Source organism: Carassius gibelio, chromosome A20, assembly GCF_023724105.1.
Source record: "Carassius gibelio isolate Cgi1373 ecotype wild population from Czech Republic chromosome A20, carGib1.2-hapl.c, whole genome shotgun sequence".
NCBI classification, from domain to species: domain Eukaryota; kingdom Metazoa; phylum Chordata; class Actinopteri; order Cypriniformes; family Cyprinidae; genus Carassius; species Carassius gibelio.
Window position 1 is genome coordinate 17,445,053 of NC_068390.1, and position 18,614 is coordinate 17,463,666.

The 18,614-nt window shown below is 39.5% G+C and overlaps 1 protein-coding gene across 2 annotated transcripts in view; it reads right to left on the bottom strand.

Annotated features, from left to right (window-relative positions):
* Positions 1 to 18,614, bottom strand: part of LOC127938707 (nesprin-1) — a 63,968-nt gene that overhangs the window by 40,721 nt on the left and 4,633 nt on the right. For both annotated transcript variants that reach the window (XM_052535526.1, XM_052535525.1), the window contains exons 5-28: positions 18,395 to 18,538; positions 17,277 to 17,432; positions 15,992 to 16,156; positions 15,667 to 15,839; positions 15,387 to 15,540; positions 15,111 to 15,254; positions 14,389 to 14,553; positions 13,972 to 14,289; positions 13,717 to 13,872; positions 11,908 to 12,078; positions 9,820 to 10,146; positions 8,715 to 8,867; positions 8,477 to 8,644; positions 8,107 to 8,283; positions 6,398 to 6,544; positions 6,161 to 6,286; positions 5,744 to 5,920; positions 4,957 to 5,222; positions 2,680 to 4,843; positions 2,234 to 2,571; positions 1,980 to 2,124; positions 1,662 to 1,871; positions 393 to 667; positions 74 to 239 (exon numbers count right to left, since the gene is read on the bottom strand). In XM_052535526.1, coding sequence (XP_052391486.1) covers positions 74 to 239; positions 393 to 667; positions 1,662 to 1,871; positions 1,980 to 2,124; positions 2,234 to 2,571; positions 2,680 to 4,843; positions 4,957 to 5,222; positions 5,744 to 5,920; positions 6,161 to 6,286; positions 6,398 to 6,544; positions 8,107 to 8,283; positions 8,477 to 8,644; positions 8,715 to 8,867; positions 9,820 to 10,146; positions 11,908 to 12,078; positions 13,717 to 13,872; positions 13,972 to 14,289; positions 14,389 to 14,553; positions 15,111 to 15,254; positions 15,387 to 15,540; positions 15,667 to 15,839; positions 15,992 to 16,156; positions 17,277 to 17,432; positions 18,395 to 18,538 — 6,585 coding nt within the window. The remainder of the gene's footprint in view (positions 1 to 73; positions 240 to 392; positions 668 to 1,661; positions 1,872 to 1,979; positions 2,125 to 2,233; positions 2,572 to 2,679; positions 4,844 to 4,956; positions 5,223 to 5,743; positions 5,921 to 6,160; positions 6,287 to 6,397; positions 6,545 to 8,106; positions 8,284 to 8,476; positions 8,645 to 8,714; positions 8,868 to 9,819; positions 10,147 to 11,907; positions 12,079 to 13,716; positions 13,873 to 13,971; positions 14,290 to 14,388; positions 14,554 to 15,110; positions 15,255 to 15,386; positions 15,541 to 15,666; positions 15,840 to 15,991; positions 16,157 to 17,276; positions 17,433 to 18,394; positions 18,539 to 18,614) is intronic.

An 18,614-nucleotide genomic window follows, 5' to 3' on the forward strand; every position in this document is an offset into this window, starting at 1 on the left:
AAACTGGGCTGTAGGATGTTAGAATGCCAGTACTGTCTGCATCTCCTACACTGTATAAAGTGGTTTACATTACCTCCAGGTCAGTGAGCAGGTTATCCAGGTCTGCAGTGGGGCTCAGCAGCAGCCCCTGGGTGTCCTGAATCCAGCCTTTCATCAGGCTCAACTCCCTCAGCACTTCCTCTCTCTCCCTCAGCTCCACCTGCACCTGCTGCCTGCTAGCACACACCTGCTGCAATAGACTGAGGGAGAAAAAGGACACAAAAAATACATATAATGCAAATTATAGAAGACGTAAAAGCAAAAAACAGAAAATTAGGTTAGGACATTTTTCAAAAAAGACAGAATGACAGATAGAACAGAACAGAACAGAGAGATAAGACATAAATTCATACTCGTCATATTTCTCCTGAATGCTCTGAATTTCCAGCAGACATGGACTGTCTTGGCTGTTTTTTGTGGTGGAAGCAGTTGCATGAGGATGGAGTAACAGGTTGAGCACATGGTGTTTGAGGAGGCTCAGGGCACTGCTCTCTCTCTCCACCTCTCGACTGAAGGAATCATGGTACTCCAAAAGACTGTGTAGGGCTGCCATACTAGAGGCTTTTTCCACCATGCTGTCAGGAACACGACTGTGCAGGTCCTCACAGACAGCTTGCATTTTCTCCAGCTAATCACAGAGAGGGACTGGTTACTCCAACAGATTCTACTGCTGTTAATATGTGCTACTGTCATGCTATAACATTTATACATTTATTTTATTGTTAAAAAGGTTTATGTTGTTCTTATATATATATATATATATATATATATATATATATATATATATATATATATATATATATATATATATATACAAAGTTCAGACATCAGTAACTCCTGTCACAAAAGAGCAGCTATCAGGACAGCTATATAACTATTAATAATGAATTATTGATGAAACGGACAAACAAACTCTACTCTCTCTGTTCTACTTACAGCTTTGCGAGGAACTGATTCATTCTTACTGACTGATGTCATATCCTCAGCTGAATAATGTAACAGGCTTAGGTCACAAAGAAACTACACAGAATAAGTGGCACTGGCAAAAATGAACAAGAAACAGTAATTGCTAACATTTTACTTAGATGGATGTCTGGATAGCAAAGTCTCATCAATAATCTTTTTTAGATTAAAGTATTAATGTTGGATAATCTGATAATGTTGGATAAAAAATACAGTATGTTACAGAGTGTGTTACACAGCATATGCCTCCATCAATGAAGTCATTTCCTGTGATAGCAGCAGAGATTTATGAGAGAATTTGTGAGTTGGTAACTTCCATGTTGGGCTATTTTTGGTATGGACTGTCATTGCCAACCATTACATCATTCTCAGGCCATTGCCGGCAACTGATGCTCTTGTCTGATCACAGAACCACAGCCATGATTTATTCAGCTCTACTACAGTGTCTCACTGCTTACAGAATAACTGCTTTTACTGCTGTCTGTTTATTGAAATGTCATCAATCAATCATTTTATGGCATTTTGTCTGCTTATTCAATTATGTATTGTATCTGATTGCAATTTGGCATTCGCTTGATTACATTCTCTGCAATACAGAGTCATATAAAGAGTATCGTAGTGTAATGAGTTGAGAGTGTCTACCCATGAGGCTTCTCTACCTTCTCCCTGGTGCATCTCCAGTTACACGCAGAGTCCTGGAGGGCTTTCACCTGAGCTTGAGCAGCACCAAACAACCGAGTCCACCGATGGCCCAATGAACAAACTGACCGAGAAGCAGTGTCTTTTATGTCAGGCTCAACAAACTGTGCTGCCTTTACTTTCAGTCCATTCAGTGCATCTTCAAGACCCTGAACTTGTGACACAATATTCTGTAGAAAAAAAAGCGAAAAATTACTAAATATTTAGAAAAGCTGTAGCACCTAATTTAACGTAAATGTATAAGAATCAGCCAATAAAACACATGCTTAGTCATAAACCTGGTATAAACAGAGCTTGTCTTCAGCTTCTTGTTCAGAGTTTGCTCTGGCAGTTGTGAACTCCATCATCCTTTTCTCAATTTCATTCGTCTGCCTGATAACTTCATCTGTATCATCTTGGAAGGATCTCCACTGAGTTATGCTTCTAATCAAGAAATACAGTGACGGATGTAGTATTCAACAGGCAGATACAAGTTTGGGTCTTGTGTGCTTTATTTACATCTATTTAAATATCAAAACCTCATTAGCATTACCGTTGCAAGTTTTCTTGATGTTTTTTTAGCTGCTTGAAGACCTCTGTGCCCTTATGATAAGACTCCTCACAATGTTGCTGGATTTGCTTCATTACAGTAGGGCTCAAAAAGTCACCCATTTGAGGAACTAGATCTTTTATTTCTTGCATTGTATCCTTGACGGACTGTTCCCGGCCTGTTATATTTTCTAAGTCCTTGAGGCAGTCTGACATTTTCTCCAGGTCTACCTCTTCTGGGGCCTGCTTAAGTAGAGCACCAGTGTCCTCAAGCCACTGCTGGAGGGTTTGCAAGGAATGGTGGTATCTTTGGAGTAGAGACAGAATAGACTGCAAGGCCGCCTGAGGGTGCACATCACAATTTAAAAAAACATTATTAAGCTAACCTTCAGTATTTTATTACTCAGTCAGAAAACACAGGTGAACTGTCAGCAATTAATAATCACTTACCTGTTTGGTGTTGATAGCTTGTTGAAGATCATCCTTTAGTTCTGGAATAGTCATTAAAGTGGTTTCAAAGATTTTTGGAAATGGCTTTCGATCGTTGATGTACTTCTCTTTCTCTTCATTAGTTACATATTCTAATACTCTAAACCTAGATTTCATTTCTTCTTGAATTGCTGACAGTGACCTGACCTCCTCCTGCACAATCTCAATTTTAGCTTCTTCAAACATTAATGGACATCTTAATTGATCCCTAAGACTCTTGAGCCAGTCTATTGATACTTTAATATCAGTTTGAAAATCTTTATTTACCATAAAACCTCTCTCACATTCTTCTATGTGTGTATTAATCTTTTGCTTGAAAGTAAGAAGTTGTTCCTCTCTGAAGATAACCTGAGTCTTAAGGATCTTTGAGTCAAAGTGTCGGTTGGGGTCATCATTTTGTGCTTTGAGACCCTCTGGATAGGATCTAACCTCTTCAAGAAATTTTGCTAGGTTGTGTAGTGTAGATAATCTCTCCGTGGCATCTGTCTCCTCTTCTCCTTCGGAGTCTAGTTTGCCAAGCTGTTCCTTTAATCTAGTGATGCTATAGTCCATTTTCTCAGTAACTGTTACATGGTCATTTAACAACTTTAATGTTTTTCTTAATTGTTTCATCTTACATTCGATCTGCTGGTTTAGACTGCCATGGAGATAAACCAGCTGGTCAATGACTTCAGGAGCATATGCCTGACCCATGACAAAGAAATCCTGAGTTTTACCCCTAAGATCTTTCATCCCCTGAAAGAGATTTGCAAGACCTTTGATGAGATCTTCATAACTGTTGTGCAATCTTTCTCCATCTTCTAGACTTTGGCTGGGTGACTTCATCTCTAAACCATCACATTTCTCCTGAAGTTCCTTCAAAGCCTTTCGTGTGACATCAGTGAGGGACTCAAACTCCCTGCGGTCCAAAAGCACTTGTTGGATCCTGTCGCATTTCTCTCTGATTAACAACAGCATGTCATTATATTGTTGTGGAAGGCCATTGAGTTTCTCATCTAGGTAGCAGTGGTCAACCTCATTTAAGGTGGGAAGAATCTCCTGTCCTGCCCTTTGGACAATGAGCAAAAGGTTTTCATACTCTGAAGCATGATCAAGAAGCTGTTGGTATTCAGTCAGCTGGTTCTGAAGCTTCTCATTATTCCCACTTAAATCAATAATTGGAAATGTAGCTACCTCTGCTTGTTTTAGCCACTCGCAGATCTTGTCAAGGTCCACTTTAAAGTACTTCCGAATGACTAGCGCTTTCTCCAGATGTTGCAGATGCTCCGTGCTCTTCTGCAAGGAAGCCTCGAAGGTAACTTGCAACTCCTCCAGCTTCTGAAGGGTCTCCTTCTCCTCGTCATCAGTTGCATCCTTCACTAATCTTCGTCCATGTACCCAAAGAGATGTAAGCTCCACCTGATATGCTCTTAAGCTGCTGGTAAAATTCTTACAAGTTGACACCTGCTTGTGCAGTACATTTGGTAGGAGCGCCACATGATCATCTGCAAGAGCTCTCTGCTCTTGCTTCTTGATCCATTCGGCTGCTCTGTCAAGGGCTTGTAGAAACTGCGTTCGTTCTGTAAACACTTTACTGAGGCTTTTACGATACTGAGCTGCCTTAGTTCCAAGTGATTCTACTCCTGTCTGTGCTTCCTGGACCAAAGTCTGCAGCATCCTACTTTCATTAAGACCGAGCCGAGAGGAAAGGCTATTGGCATCTTTCACAGCCTCTGCCAGAAGCTTCTGTTTGGCCTCCAATTCTGCACAAAAGCTCAAGTGATCAAACATAAAGCTTTGGGCCAAATCTGGAGGGGGGCTGGTCTTGAAAACTTCAGACAGGGATGGCTTCTGCAACTCAGCCCACTCTTGAGCCTCGCACAAATGGTCCTCAATTTGACTCAATTCTTCCAGTGTCTGCACTAAATCTTGGATTTTCTTCTGGACATGGGATTCCACCTGGGTCCAATGTTGCTCCAGGAAACCCACCTGCTCCTTAACCAGGTCTCTCTCTTCTAAGCTCAGACGAGGCACGATCCCATGCCTATTATTTCTCAAGTCATCGAGCACACATCTCTGGTCCTGCAGGTCTGTGGATAACTTCTTTAAGGCATCCAGACACTCAGATGTGCTTTCAATATCTCCCCTAGAAAAGATTCAGTGTTTTGTGAACAAAGAGAAGAATGACTGAAGATTAACACATGGCAACTATCAAACATAAATATGCTGTGCAAAAATTTGAAAGGAAACGTTGCATGCCTGGCCAACTGATCCCATTTCTTGGACAGCTGGTCAAACAACTCCTCCACCATACAAATGCAGTCATGATAGTCCCCGCTCCTCTGTAGATCCTCCTCTTTTTGTTCCAGCAGCTGTGCAGCCTGTCTGCCCAGATCCAGCCAAGCACAGTGCAGACGCCCAACTTCCATAAGCTCAGGGGACTCCTGACCAGCCGTTAGCCTATTGATGCTCTCTCTCAGCTGGGTCAGATCAACCTGCCTGGCTCGCATCTCCTGGATAAAGTCCTTTGTGGCATGAAATATGAGGTGTTATTAATAAATGCTGCCTATCTTTATTTGATATCCTGCCAAATGGACAGCTCTGGATGACACCCTCTGTTACTGGCAGAGAGTGAGCTTTGAAGTAATTGGGGTTTTCATTCAATCTATTGTTGACAATTGTCAGCACATCCAGGGATGGTAATATGTGCTATTTTTCACACACAATGAAGGGGTCTGCCTGGACACTGTTATTACAGGCATTGACAAATCAATTCACACAGCCATAATTACACCCAGACGAATAATCTGGGGAGAAATCTTTATTAATGAATGAAGCTTCCTGCCAGGAAATGTAAGAGAGGGTAAAGCTTACCAGAGCTTTTAGCAAAACATAATAGACTGCATCTGATTAACTAATAAACTGATATTTGATGTAATAAATTTGGTGTAATTTTTCTAGAAAATCTCTTATAACCCATGTTTCATTAAACGGGTTATCATTTTGCTGTCTTCAAATGTCATCTGGACACAAAGCTGTCGCTTACCTGAGCCTGGTCCAGCTGGCTCTGAGCAACCTTTGGCTCGAGCTCAGCTGGCCTCCTTAACATGCTCTGGAGGAGTTGTTCAGCCTCAAAAAGTCGACACTCAAGGTTGGAACGCAAGTCTTTGATCTCTCTCCAGTTATCTGCTAGTTCTTGAGATTCCAGCATCCTTTCCTCAATCTGCATTAGGTAGAAAGCATCTCTAAACATTTGCCAACCTAATCTAATGATATGGGGTTTTGTGATTTTTATCATATTGTAACATTGAAAAGTATGGGACAATCTTAAATCAATAAAACCTACACAAACATCTTTTTCCTCCCATCACCCTTTAGGAGCTCCATATAAAAGTACCTGTAGTTTAAGAAGCCACTAAAACCTGAAGAATAAAGGTATTCTTAAAATCTATTAGTCACTCACCTGAAGTTTGACCTGCTGTATCTCAGCAGCCGTCTCTCGTACTTTCTCATCAGAAAGATCACAAGTGGAGCACACCAGCTGCAAATAGGTACTAGCCTGTTCCTGCAGAGTTCGATCCTGCTTCATCTGATGGAATTTTTAAGATATCCCCAAAATAATTGATGATAGAGTCTGGCTATCTTATACTTCATTGTGATACTTTTGTGTACATGCACAAAGCAACATTAAAACGTATACCTGTGCTAGCGCCTCTTGTAGGCAGTGTGGTGCATGTGGAGGAATCTGTATCTCCTCTTGTACATTTGAAAGCCACGTCCGACACTGTTGCAATGCATCCTGCAGACTTACATGCTTCTGCAGTTCCTGATCCAGACTCTGATACACCTGCAAAACAGACATAACAATTGCATGTAGTGGCCAAACATAATTTGCTAAAATTGATACAATACAAGTTATAGAAGTCATAACTGAGCCAATTCATAATGTAACATTTAAATGGTATTTTAAGTAGTCCTTAGTTGTATAAAACTGGAACAGCATGACTGACAAATTTGAGGAGCAAAACAGAAAATGACATGAGTGGCATACGGTTGACCATGCTAAATCTGGTCAACATAAAGCAAAGCCCATTTGACAGGTGTTGAATGCTCTGGCATCCCTAATCCCATGATCTGAAAAGCTGACGCTGATTGACATTCTTAATTCACAAGCCCTCGTGAGGGCAGGCAATGACAGGCTTGCTTTGGCAGACGACAGGAGTTGGCAGAGCACATGCAAACCTAGGAACTCATTGACCAGACTGCCAGGTGGCGGGATTTACCGGATGGCATTGTTATGGAAAGGTTGGCACAAGATGTTGGTACGGGGTATAAACCAGGCAAACCAGAAGGGAGGGGTTTTATAAATGTCTCGGCTTGTTTTGACAGAATTGGACTTGATGGGTAAAATAAAACTGGCCCGGGGAAGGGGGTGAGGTATTAATATTGGTGGTTTGCTCAGAAAGTGACTGAGCAGGCAGTGTGTCAGATGGCAGGGAGTAGTTGGCATATTAGGGCTGCGTGTGATTAGGGTTCTTAAAGGAAAGCAGCTGGCAGCTTTTGGTATGATACTGCAAGAGCTGGAGTAGGGGGTGAATGGTGATTTGCAAAGGGGGTATGTGCTCACTTTCATTGCCGTGGGCTTTAATGATATGCTTTCATGGAGAAATGATTTCTTAGTGCCTCCTGATGGGTCTTCTTGTAATGACACTGGCATGCAGAAGTCAAAATGTCAAGCACATTTCTTTGCCAGACGTCCCTAGTTTATTGACTGCCTGGTAAGGGTTGTTTAATCTGATTTAGACAAATACACAGAAAGAAGAATTTCGTCAGCACTTTAGTTGGACCGGTGCAACTAGGAAGCCAGGCAGGGTGGATTAAAATAATCAGGAGGTTCTGGAAGAGTGGCAGATAGTTGTCATACACTTGAGCTTACAGCTGGAACAAAGCTTTGATGTGAGCAGAGGGACAATAAACAATGACACCGACACAATGACTAGAAATCATACAATTAATAAGCACTAAAACTTAAAAATTGCAATATAGAAGAATTTACTGGAAATAAACTAATAATCAATTAATCTTAATTGTTTATTCAATTATTATTATGCTGTTTGAACAGTTTGCTCATTTGTAAATTGTATTGTATTTTTTTTTATTATAAGGAGTTTTTAATTGTCCAAGACCTCCGCCCCATATGGTTGATGGGACATAACTGACTGCATTTAAACAACTATTTTTTGTTTGCATTAATTACAGGCAAAATAATGGATGCACCATTGTGTCCATTGTTGATCACACTCCTGCCTATATTAATTGTGGGTCTTTATATACTATTGTAGGTCTATATGCACAGCAAACATCGGCCCAATGCTGGTCTTATGCTTGTGTGTTGGCAAGTAAACTCACACGCTGGGCAGTGCTGCAGATGGCAGAGTAGCTGTCTCTTGCTCCCTGATGGTGGTTCTGAATTTGCTGGTGAAGCCGAGCCTGGAGGCGTTCACTGCAGCCGGACAACAACTCCTCTCCCTTTTCCTTTAGTGTATCCAAATGCACCTCAAAGCCTGCTATCTCCTCCATTATAGTCTGAGATGAGACAATATGTGCAAATCAATTTAACACAAAAGGTTCTCCTAGCAATAGCTTTAAATATTCTTGTGAAAAACATAATTAACACAAACTGATATGACAACATTTGTTATGTGAGTAATCAAAATGCAGATGTGTGTTTGTTTATTTATAGGGTCCTGCTCTTCTGTGAAGCTTTGTGATTTGTCACCTTATGTCTGGCTAGCTGCTGAGTGGCAGCTTCCAGGCCACCGTCTGATGATGGGTCAGGAGTCACCATCCTGCTGGACATCTGCAACAACCAACGTTCAATTTCCTGTACATCTTTATGATAAGCTTCCTGTTTCTTCACCTGGGCCTCCAATCTGTGGACGTGGGTCTAAGGAAATATATTTAAATTACAGAAATGATAATGAAATCTGCAAGCACTTTAATCTTTTTGAACTCACCCTTGCTGAGCCACACAGCTCCTGGTAGTCTCCCTGTAGTCGTATCATGTTGTCTGTGATGGAAGGGGAGTGGAGGAGGGTCACCAGAGTTTCTCCTTTCTCTAGCACCGAGCTCACGGCAGAATCACGTGATCGCAACGTCTGCTCTACAGCCTGGACACAACAGAGCAATGAAAACCATTACAGAGACATAAACAGATTATTCAGCAAGGATACAATAGATCAAAAAGTTTAAAAGATTTCTATTTCTAATAAATGCTGTTCTTTTTAATAACTTTTAATTCATCAAAGAATCCAGAAAGTAAATATTTCATATTCCACATATCAGAATTTAGAATCAGAATGAGCTTTATTGCCAGGTATATTTACACATCCGAGGAATTTGTTGACAGAATGACAGCAACAGAACAAAAAACACATAATAAAAGAATAAAAAATACAAATAAGTAGGACAGGAATGACAATATACAAATTGACAATTGTATGGCAGGTATATTACAAAAAGCAGTTTGTTCTACAGGTATATTATGTGCAAAATTTAAGTGTACACTAAGTATGTGTGTTAGATAAATAAGTGTATGTGTATATAAATATAAATAGTGTAGTGTGTTCCACAGTCATTATCAATTGTTCATTAGATATATTAAAGAATGTAATTGTTTTCAACATTGAAAATAATAAGAAATGTCACCTGAGCACCAAATTAGCATATTAGAGTGATTTGTGATCATTAAGGATCAAGCTGCTGAAAATTCAAATTTGCCAAAGTATTTAAAGTAGATTATTATAATAGCAAACAGTTATTTTAAATTAAAATAGTACTTCACAGTATTAATGTTTTCTGTATTTTGCAGCCTTCATGAGCAAAAGGGACTTAATATAAACAAAGTGCTAATCATAAAAAAAAATATATATATATATAAATATATATATATATATATATATATATATATATATATATATATATATATATATATATATATATATATATATATATATATATATATATATATATATAAATAAATTAGGACTACCACTTTTGTTGACAAAACTAGTCACAAGTACAGATTTTATGTCAGTTAAGACTGTAAAACAAATCACCAACCTTGTACTTGTTCAGCTGGGCTTTCCTCTGATAAAGTTCTACTTTGGGTTCAACAGTGGAACTGAGAAGGGCTCGAGTCTCCCCAAGCCACTGCATTTGGCACTTGTAGCGCTTTTGGAAATCTTTATAGAGCACAATGCTCCTTTCCAGGGTTGCTTGCTCTTCCCGTAGCCCCAAAATAAGCTCTTCGAGCTGTGATCGACCTGTTCGCACTTCCTTCTCTAGTCTGGATGCTCCAGGGTTATCCAAGAAGCAAACGGTCTGCTCTGCATTTCCTCGAAGTGTTTTAAACAGGCTGTGACCTTCATCCATGTCCTCCTGTAGAGACTGCAGGGTGAGAGAATCTTTTAAACAACAAACAAAAGGTAATCAATAACTGAATGAGCCACAGGAAAGATATTTACGCCTTCCCCAGTGTGCAACCAAGACAAGTACAAAATTCTCTGTTTCTGACAGCTTCTGATCCTCTCCATTTATGTGGAGTTTCAGGTTTTGAGACCACTCCTCTAAAGTGGTCTTTTCTGATGGGTACTTTTTGAAGCCTGCTGGGCTCCTGACACCTGTGTGTGGAGACCCGGTGAGGCCCCAGTCAGAGATACGCGAGGAAGACCCAATTTCCCAAGCCTTAAATGGGGCTGCCGCTGCAGTGTTTCCCCAGCAACGGATGAACTCGGCCCCTCCTACTCCTTTACCTTTAAGCAGGAAGCTTCTCTATAGGACATCTACCTCTTGTCTCTACAAAGAGCAGTACATGAGAGCTGGACAGCTGGATCTGGAGCTACTGCTGCGATACTGACAGGGAAAGCAGCCCCAGTGTTTTAATTATCATCTCGACACACAAATAAGGAAATGAGAAGTAAGAGCCGCTTCATAGTCAACGCGAGAAAAGCGAGCAAGCAACGCGAGCGACGGGCTCCCTTTCATAGTCTAAACAGTGAACGCAAGCGTCACGGTTGATGCGTGTATGCAATACACCGCTCACGCAACAGGGGGTAGTAGAGTCGGGTGATATTAGTAGAGTCGGGTCGCGTGATATTCAGATCACAATGACAACTGAAGAGGAGTGTATTCTGTTGATGATGAACTATCGTATAAATGTGGATGAATATGTATAAGTTCGCATAATTTTTCCTCTTCGCCCGCCATTGTATCCAAACCTTCTTCTTCTGTAAACACAATATGCTTGAATTAATGTACAATACTTGCAATGTCGCCCCCACCGACAACGCATAGTATTACGTGAATCGCCGCGTCGCGTATCAATAACTTGGACGACACATTTGGCTACGCACCGACGCATAATGGCGGACGAAGCTTAACGATGCGTAGCCTCGGGGACGCGTATGCGTACAGATGCGTTGACTATGAAACGGCCCTAAGTGATGCGAAGAGGTGTAGGATCCAAGGATAATTGGGCAAAGAAATATGATCCAGCGATAGAAATGTATACTTAATTGGCTGTTTATTAATTCAAAAATACATGCATCTATAGCCCTAACATTACCGCTTAATAGAGTGGGTGTACAGATCTCTATGTGACATTGCTATTAGCATCTGTGTGGCACTATTGAGCTTCACAAGAATTATATGCACCAAATGAGTGGTATATGTATATATAGGAAAAGAGTGTTATGTGATTTTGAAGCTGCAAGGGCATTGTATCAATTAGACAGTCTGTGCCAGCAGGATCCACAGACAGACCGTTCCTTCATCTTAGCTATCACAGTGGGGGAGTGTGTGAAGTGGCTGTGTGCATGTAGAGTGCAATCGTGCAAAAGCTTTCTTTTGCTTTGTGTAGTAGACATATTGATCATATCCTTAAGAAGACAAAGAGACTCATACATGTGCACACACAGAGACACTCTGGCTCTTATGATCTTAAAAATGAGCGCAAAACTGTGCCATGCCCGCGGAAAGTGTTAGTCTGTGTTGTGTGAGTGTAATTTTATCAGGCCAGATCAATAGCTGTCAAACCTCAAGATGAAAAGGGGTGACAGTTTCATCGGTTCATCTGATCCTTCAACTCTTTATCTACAGTATATTCTCTTTTGCATATACAGCAACAATTGTGTTTTCACCGGGACATACCTCTAGCCTCTTCATCTTCTTTTCCATTGTAATGCAATCGAGAGCCTCTGTCCTTTCAGTGACGATTTTGAAATTCTTCTTCGCTGTGCTCAACCAATCAGAGAAGGTCCGGAGAGAATTTTGAGCCTCTGAGATTTTCTGCATCTCTACCTGGAGCTGTTTGAGGGTGTCCTAAATGATGGAAGAATAAATCATAAGGCTTATTGTCAAGAACGCTTGGAATTCTGTCTCATCAGCATGAAGTGCTTAAATTGATCCAATGCCACACACTCACTAGGGTTCACCACTGGAGTTTTGAGGCTAAGCTATTTTGCCACCTTCTTCACTTGACATGCAAATCCCTCATGCACGTGGCACCAATTAACGCGTTTGCGCTGTGCCGCACCGCGTGAACACCTATCTGCTGAGACGTAATAGCTCTTGACTGCAGTGCATGGCGGCCTGTTGTTTCTCACAGAATAATTACACGCTCTATTCTGTGTCGCAGTCAGGGTGTGTGCATGTTAGAGAGAAGTGGGCAGAAATGAGAGCTGTTACAGCAAGTGTTAAAAACAATTCTGCTGCTGCCACAAAAGCAGCAGCACCGATTGATGGGCAAGATTGAATCCTATAGTGTTTAATTACAAGCTAAGGTCTCTATGTGGCGAGACATTGATTTTTCAAGTGTGTAGGGATTTTTTTTTTGTTATCACAGTGGGTCACAGGAGCTGGTTTAGTAGGTTGGATAACTTCCAATGTTTAGATGGCTGAGAAATTAGACTCATCAGTGTGCTTTGGCAGCAAAGTGAGAGGTGAGTCAATGACACAAGGTTCTATTAAAGTAAAAATTATTATAAATTAAAGTAGAAGTTAAAATTTCATTAAACTCAAAAAAAGGTTTAATTTAGACAATTTAATAATAATGAGAAATAATAATGACTGCAATAATTTTACCAGAAAATAAAAACTGGTCTATTGCATTTCTGTACTTCAGCAACTTAGGAATAGGAATTACTATAGGAATTATAAGGGAAGAAAAGGAGTGAAAATACGGTTTTAAAATGCTGTAGAGTGCTTTTTTTATTATTATCATTATTTATACAAATTTATAGTATTTAGCAATATTTTGGTTGAGCTATTTTCAGTTTTACTTTAAGTTTAAGTCATTTTGTTATGAGCATTTTTATTGTGGTTTTTATATGTAATATTTCTATTTAGTTTTAAAATTTTATCCTAAGTGACTTACGGTACATTGAATTCAGGCTAACAATTTTCTACTATCATTTGTTCCCCGGGATTCGAACCCCCAACCTTGCGCTTGCTAATGCAATGTTCTACAGGAACATGTTTTTAATTTATTTTATATAAATTAAATATTTAGAATTAGAAATTTAAATATTATTTTATTTGCGTTTCATTTCAATTTGGTTGTAGTTAACAATAACACTGGGAAAGAGATTGAGCGAGGATTTGGGGAGAAAACTGAGAGATCCCAAGCATAAACCAGAGGAATAATTAGTGGGATATTGTAAAACCACAGCGTCTGTTGTATTTTTCACATTGCAGGAGCAGCTGCAGAATAATAAGAAAAATCCAAGAACCTGCAATATGAAAATGAATGTCATATGTTTCTATAATTAACAGGACAATTCAAAAGCGAACAGATAAAAACAGTTATGGAAAATTATTACATTTAGAAAATGATTATTCTATGCATATTATTTGTGAAAAAATAAATAAAAGGACAGTGACAGCTTACTGAATGATGCTGTATAATTTCCTGAAATAATCTAATGCATAAGAATTGCTAATGTACAAGGCTGAACTTGCCTGTATCTGTAGGAGCAAGGCATGGTAGCGGGCACTGAGCTGGGTAACCCTGGTACTGATCCGACCACGTACATGAGCATCTTCTATGTCATGCTGTGCAAGAGTACTAAGGCCTTCCACTTCAGCCTGATGCTGGGCAGCCTCAAGCTGCCACCGCTGATATAAAGGAATGACAGGAAAAGGTCAACATTTATCTACATGAAACGAGAGTACTGTATTTCTGAAATCATCAAGCATAAGTATAATGCATTGTACCTTCAGGTGTTGTAGCTGTGCCTCCTTCGCAGTGACATCTGAGCAACGATGGCTTCTCACTTTAACTTTGAGCTCCATGTCAACCAGCCACTGGTCTAAGCTTTGGAATAAACCTTCTAGTTCCTGAACCCTTTCAAGGACCTGCTCTACCTGGACTTTGGTCTCGCCGAGCTGGTCTTGGTAACCCTGCCACTCTGTCTGTGCTGTTTCCAGAGCCCGATCCTCAATTTGAGGGGAACCCCATGGAATTACTCTTTCTTGACTGGCAAGAACTGAGCGGAGCAAGTTACGTCCCTTAGGGCAATGTGACTGGAGCATCTAGAAACAATATTAGACAGAAAGAGTACAAGATTATGTTGTGCAGAATATGTCTTGCCTATAACATTAAAGCCCTAAAAAGGATCATATCATATTAACCTGTAGTTCTTTTAACGTGTTCTCCAGAGCATTTACATCTTCATCCAGAGGTGTGAGGAGGGCCAAACTGTTCTGCTCCTGCTCCAGCCAGTCTTCAAACATGTGCAGCCCTCGCTGGTATTCTTGATGGAGCAGAACCAATTCTTCTGCCTTACTGACAGCAGCCTGAAAAACCAGCAGAGAATATCATTTCAAATTTATTCTACTATAAGTGGTAATAGAAATAGAATGGAATGCAGAGCGCAACATTTTTTTAGCTGCTTGGTTGCAGAAGTATTTTCCCCATTATTTTCCTCCACTGAGAAAAATAAATAAATAAATCTGAGCCACAAACCACCTGGATCTAATATATAGATAGATAAATAGTTCATGTGCAGTGCTGAGAGGTCACTGCTGAGCTCTTTGGCTGCAAATTCTGTTTCCATGGTAACAGAAACTTCTCTGATTGCCGAATGATCTTTTCAGGGTAATAGGTGGTGTCTCTCTTCACTGGGAAATTGGTTATTAAATGTATTATTTTTAAAAAATGAAGTGAAAATCATACGGATTTACAGCTTCCTCAAAAACCTCATTGCTCAGCAGCTTCAAAGCTCATCGTAGGTCTGTCTTGAAAGATTTATGTAATTCAATCAATTCCCCTGTGAATAGGACTCTGTGATCACCGGACTTGGTTGGATTCATCATATTAGTTTGTGCTGAATAACGTGACATCGTTGGCTTACCTTGGCCTTATCTTTAATGGCTGTATATCTCTCACTGAGTTTCTGGATCTCCCGTTGGGTGGCCGTATGTTCAGTCATGTTGAAACCCTTGGTCGTAATGGTCTCTAAAGGGCTAGAGTGGCTAAGAACTTCCTCATAGAGGAGCTGTACAGAGCATAGCAATTCACGTAAATAATACATTAAGGTTTCAACTTCTAATAGAACTGTAAAAATAAACAACTGTTATCTGTTATTATGTTATGTTATTATGTTATGCATATGAAAAGCATGAATTACTTTGGCACGGCCTAGATTGGCTGTCTTGTCCCTCATTTCAGCGTAGTGTTTGTCTGAGTTTCCGAGGCTCTCTTCTACTTGCTCCATCCAGCACTCAAACTGACTGACATCTTCCTGGTAACTTGTCCAGTGTGACAAGGCACCTTCCAGCTGGCTGTAAATGCAACACATGAACAAGACATCTACTAATTCCACACAGATGCCTGATGAGCACACAGACAAAAGCACTAACAAAGAGAGGATAAATAAACCCAGACTGAGGGACAGAGAGATCTCTGACCTCTTGCACTGTATGGATGTTGACAAGAGTGATTCCCAGGAGTCTTTGAGGTCCTGGATCTGCTTGCGAACCACTGGTACACCCTCAGCCGAGGTGTTCCTCTGGACAGACTCTCCTCTGGTGATGAGCATCTTCTGTTGGATTTCTCTCCCCTGACAAGCCGCCAGTAAAGTCTGTAATCAATCAGAAACAATGTTATACGCCCAACATGTACAAATTAAACTTACAAACTAATTTATGAGAGCCAAATCCCTAGAAGGTTGTGCTTAGGATTTAGCAACACCTGTGTAATGGTAAAATGTGTATATATTAAATGACAGTGTACCTCGAGCTGGCCCATTCTGGTGATAAGCACACTCTTGTCAGATGTGGGGCATCTGCAGGTCTTGAGGACCTGTTGGGACTCCGAAACCCAGTTCTGAAGTTCCTGAAGGCCCTGTGAAAAAAGCTGATGCTCCCCCACCACTCGTTCTACCCTTGACACTTTCTCCTGCAGAAGGTGGGTGAGAGAAGTCAAGACTTGATTAAAAGACCGGACAAATGAAGTGTTTTAATATTATTGATATTGGTTATCAGCTGATATCAGAGATTTTAAGGTTTATTGCAATTTAATTGTCTATATTTTCTCATTTTACATTTAGTTTACCTTTTTCCTTGATCTAACGTACACTTTTTAAATTACAATTATTATTTTTTGTTAATATTACATGTTATTAATTTTCCATAACACTAACAATTTAATAACACTGTTAAATGTATCTTTAGCAATATTTAGCACATCAAAATAAAAATTGTTTTTCACACTGTATATTACAATGTTGCTGTGCCTAAATGCACTTGTAGCAAAAGTTTTTAGTGTTTTATTTTAATATATTTTAATAAAATAATATAGTGTTATAATATAAGATATTTATTGGTTATTTGGCCAGAACATGAAAATGATTATCGGTTTTAGTCTAAAATGTAATATCGATGGATCCCTAAGTAAATTTATATAGAATTAGCTTTTTTTCATAAAGTAAACTACCTTTCAAAAGTTTGGGGCTGGTAAGATTTGTTTAAGTTTTTAAAAAAAAGATTTTCAAAGAAAATGCTCACCAGTGCTGCATTAATTTGATCAAAATCGAGTAAAAACAGTAGTCTAATATTGTGAAATATAATTATTATTATATAATTTGAAATTACTGCTTTCTATATTAATACAATTGAAAATAAAGATATGCTGCTTAATATTTTTTGTGGAAACCAGGAGTCTATGATGAATTCAATGTTTAAAAGAACAGCATTTATTTATAAATAAATATTTTTTAACAATATAAATCACTTTACTCCTTGCTGAATAAAAGTATTAACTTATTTTAAAAAATAAATAAAAATCATACTGACCACAAACTTTTAAATGGTAGTGTAGACAAAAAAAAACTGAACAGATTCAGAACAAACCTGTTACACAGAGTTATTAAAAATGTAAAGCTTATAGTAAATCTCCTAATACTGTAGATCTAAAAATGTCAATAATAATGAGCTAATCTCCTATATCACAATCAGTGGTAACGAGGAAATAGCAAACACAGGAATGATGAGGTAAACAGATAGGTAGAGGAGGTTACCTTAATCAGGTTGCTCAGGGCCAAGTAGCATGCAGCTAGCTGGCAGACCCGATGCACAAAGCTCTTCCCAGCACCCTGACCCTCCCAGAGGCCATGTGCTCGCCCTCTCAGCTCTGTCAGTTCAGTTTCTCTGGAGCGCATCTCCTCTAGCAATGTCTGAGGGTGTGCAATCAGGGGTCACGAGGCAAGCAGGGGTCACAAAAGAATAAAGACGAATGTTCATGCCAAGAAAAACCACACTAGGTGAGATTTTGGGCACATCCACTGAGATGACATTAAAAAAAAAACTTTAACTAAACAGACTTAATACATCAGAGCACAAAAGAACACCACGATCAAATTTCTTGCATCTTTTCTCAAGATGGAAAAAGAGCAGACTGTGAAATTGTCAGTTAGTCAGACACAGTTCATGATAATGGAGTCTATCATGTTGGGTGCACTCTGGGGATAAAGGGATTAAGAGGGAAAGTGGGTAAAAGCAGGGGAAGGGGAGATAGAAGGGGATGGATAATCACTCAGAGGACTTCTACACTGTACAGATACACTGTGGGAAATGCAATTGCCAACAGAGCAGACAAAAGGGTCCAGCAAGCAACAAAGCAATACAAAAATAGAGATGAAAGATCTTGCGATAAGGCAAAAATAGAAATGTTTATCTTTCCAACCTCTATTCTACATTCATATTATTGTCAGATTGTATATTGGGGTTTTGTTCTTCGAGTACATTTGGAGACTCAGCTTAATCCTCAATTGTGGCAGGAAGCTTGACTCAGCGAAATAATCTCCAGCAGATCCTACTTCCGACAACTCATTTAATTGAGCTTAAGTTCTGCAAAGTCCACTGCCACAGTTAGTTGATTTCATTTAATTACATTCAAACAGCTAGATTATGTTTAAAAGACATGAAAAAAAGAAATGTATTTTTAATACTCTCCTAATGTTTAATGCATAATCTATTGATCACAAATCAAATGTTCTTCCGATTAATGAATTACACCACACTGACATTCAAGGTATAGTGAGGACTGAAATCTTAATAGTAGTGAATCATTTCACTCTGGTTGATCCAAGCTCTTCTGAATAAGTATAAATAAGCCATTAAGACTATCCGGGCTCACCTGAAGTTTGGAGAGCTCTAGTCTCTTGGCCGGCAGGTCGTGGAGGCGAGCGCTGCTCTCTTGCACACTGATCTCAGTCCTGTTCAGCCAGTCTTGAAGTGGTTCCACACTTGCCTCAAAGTCCTGCATCTGAGACTGCAAGACCTGAAAGTACATATTCATAAAGGTTTAACATGTAACTAAAGCTGTATTTTGTTTTTTATATGAAAACACTCTTTCC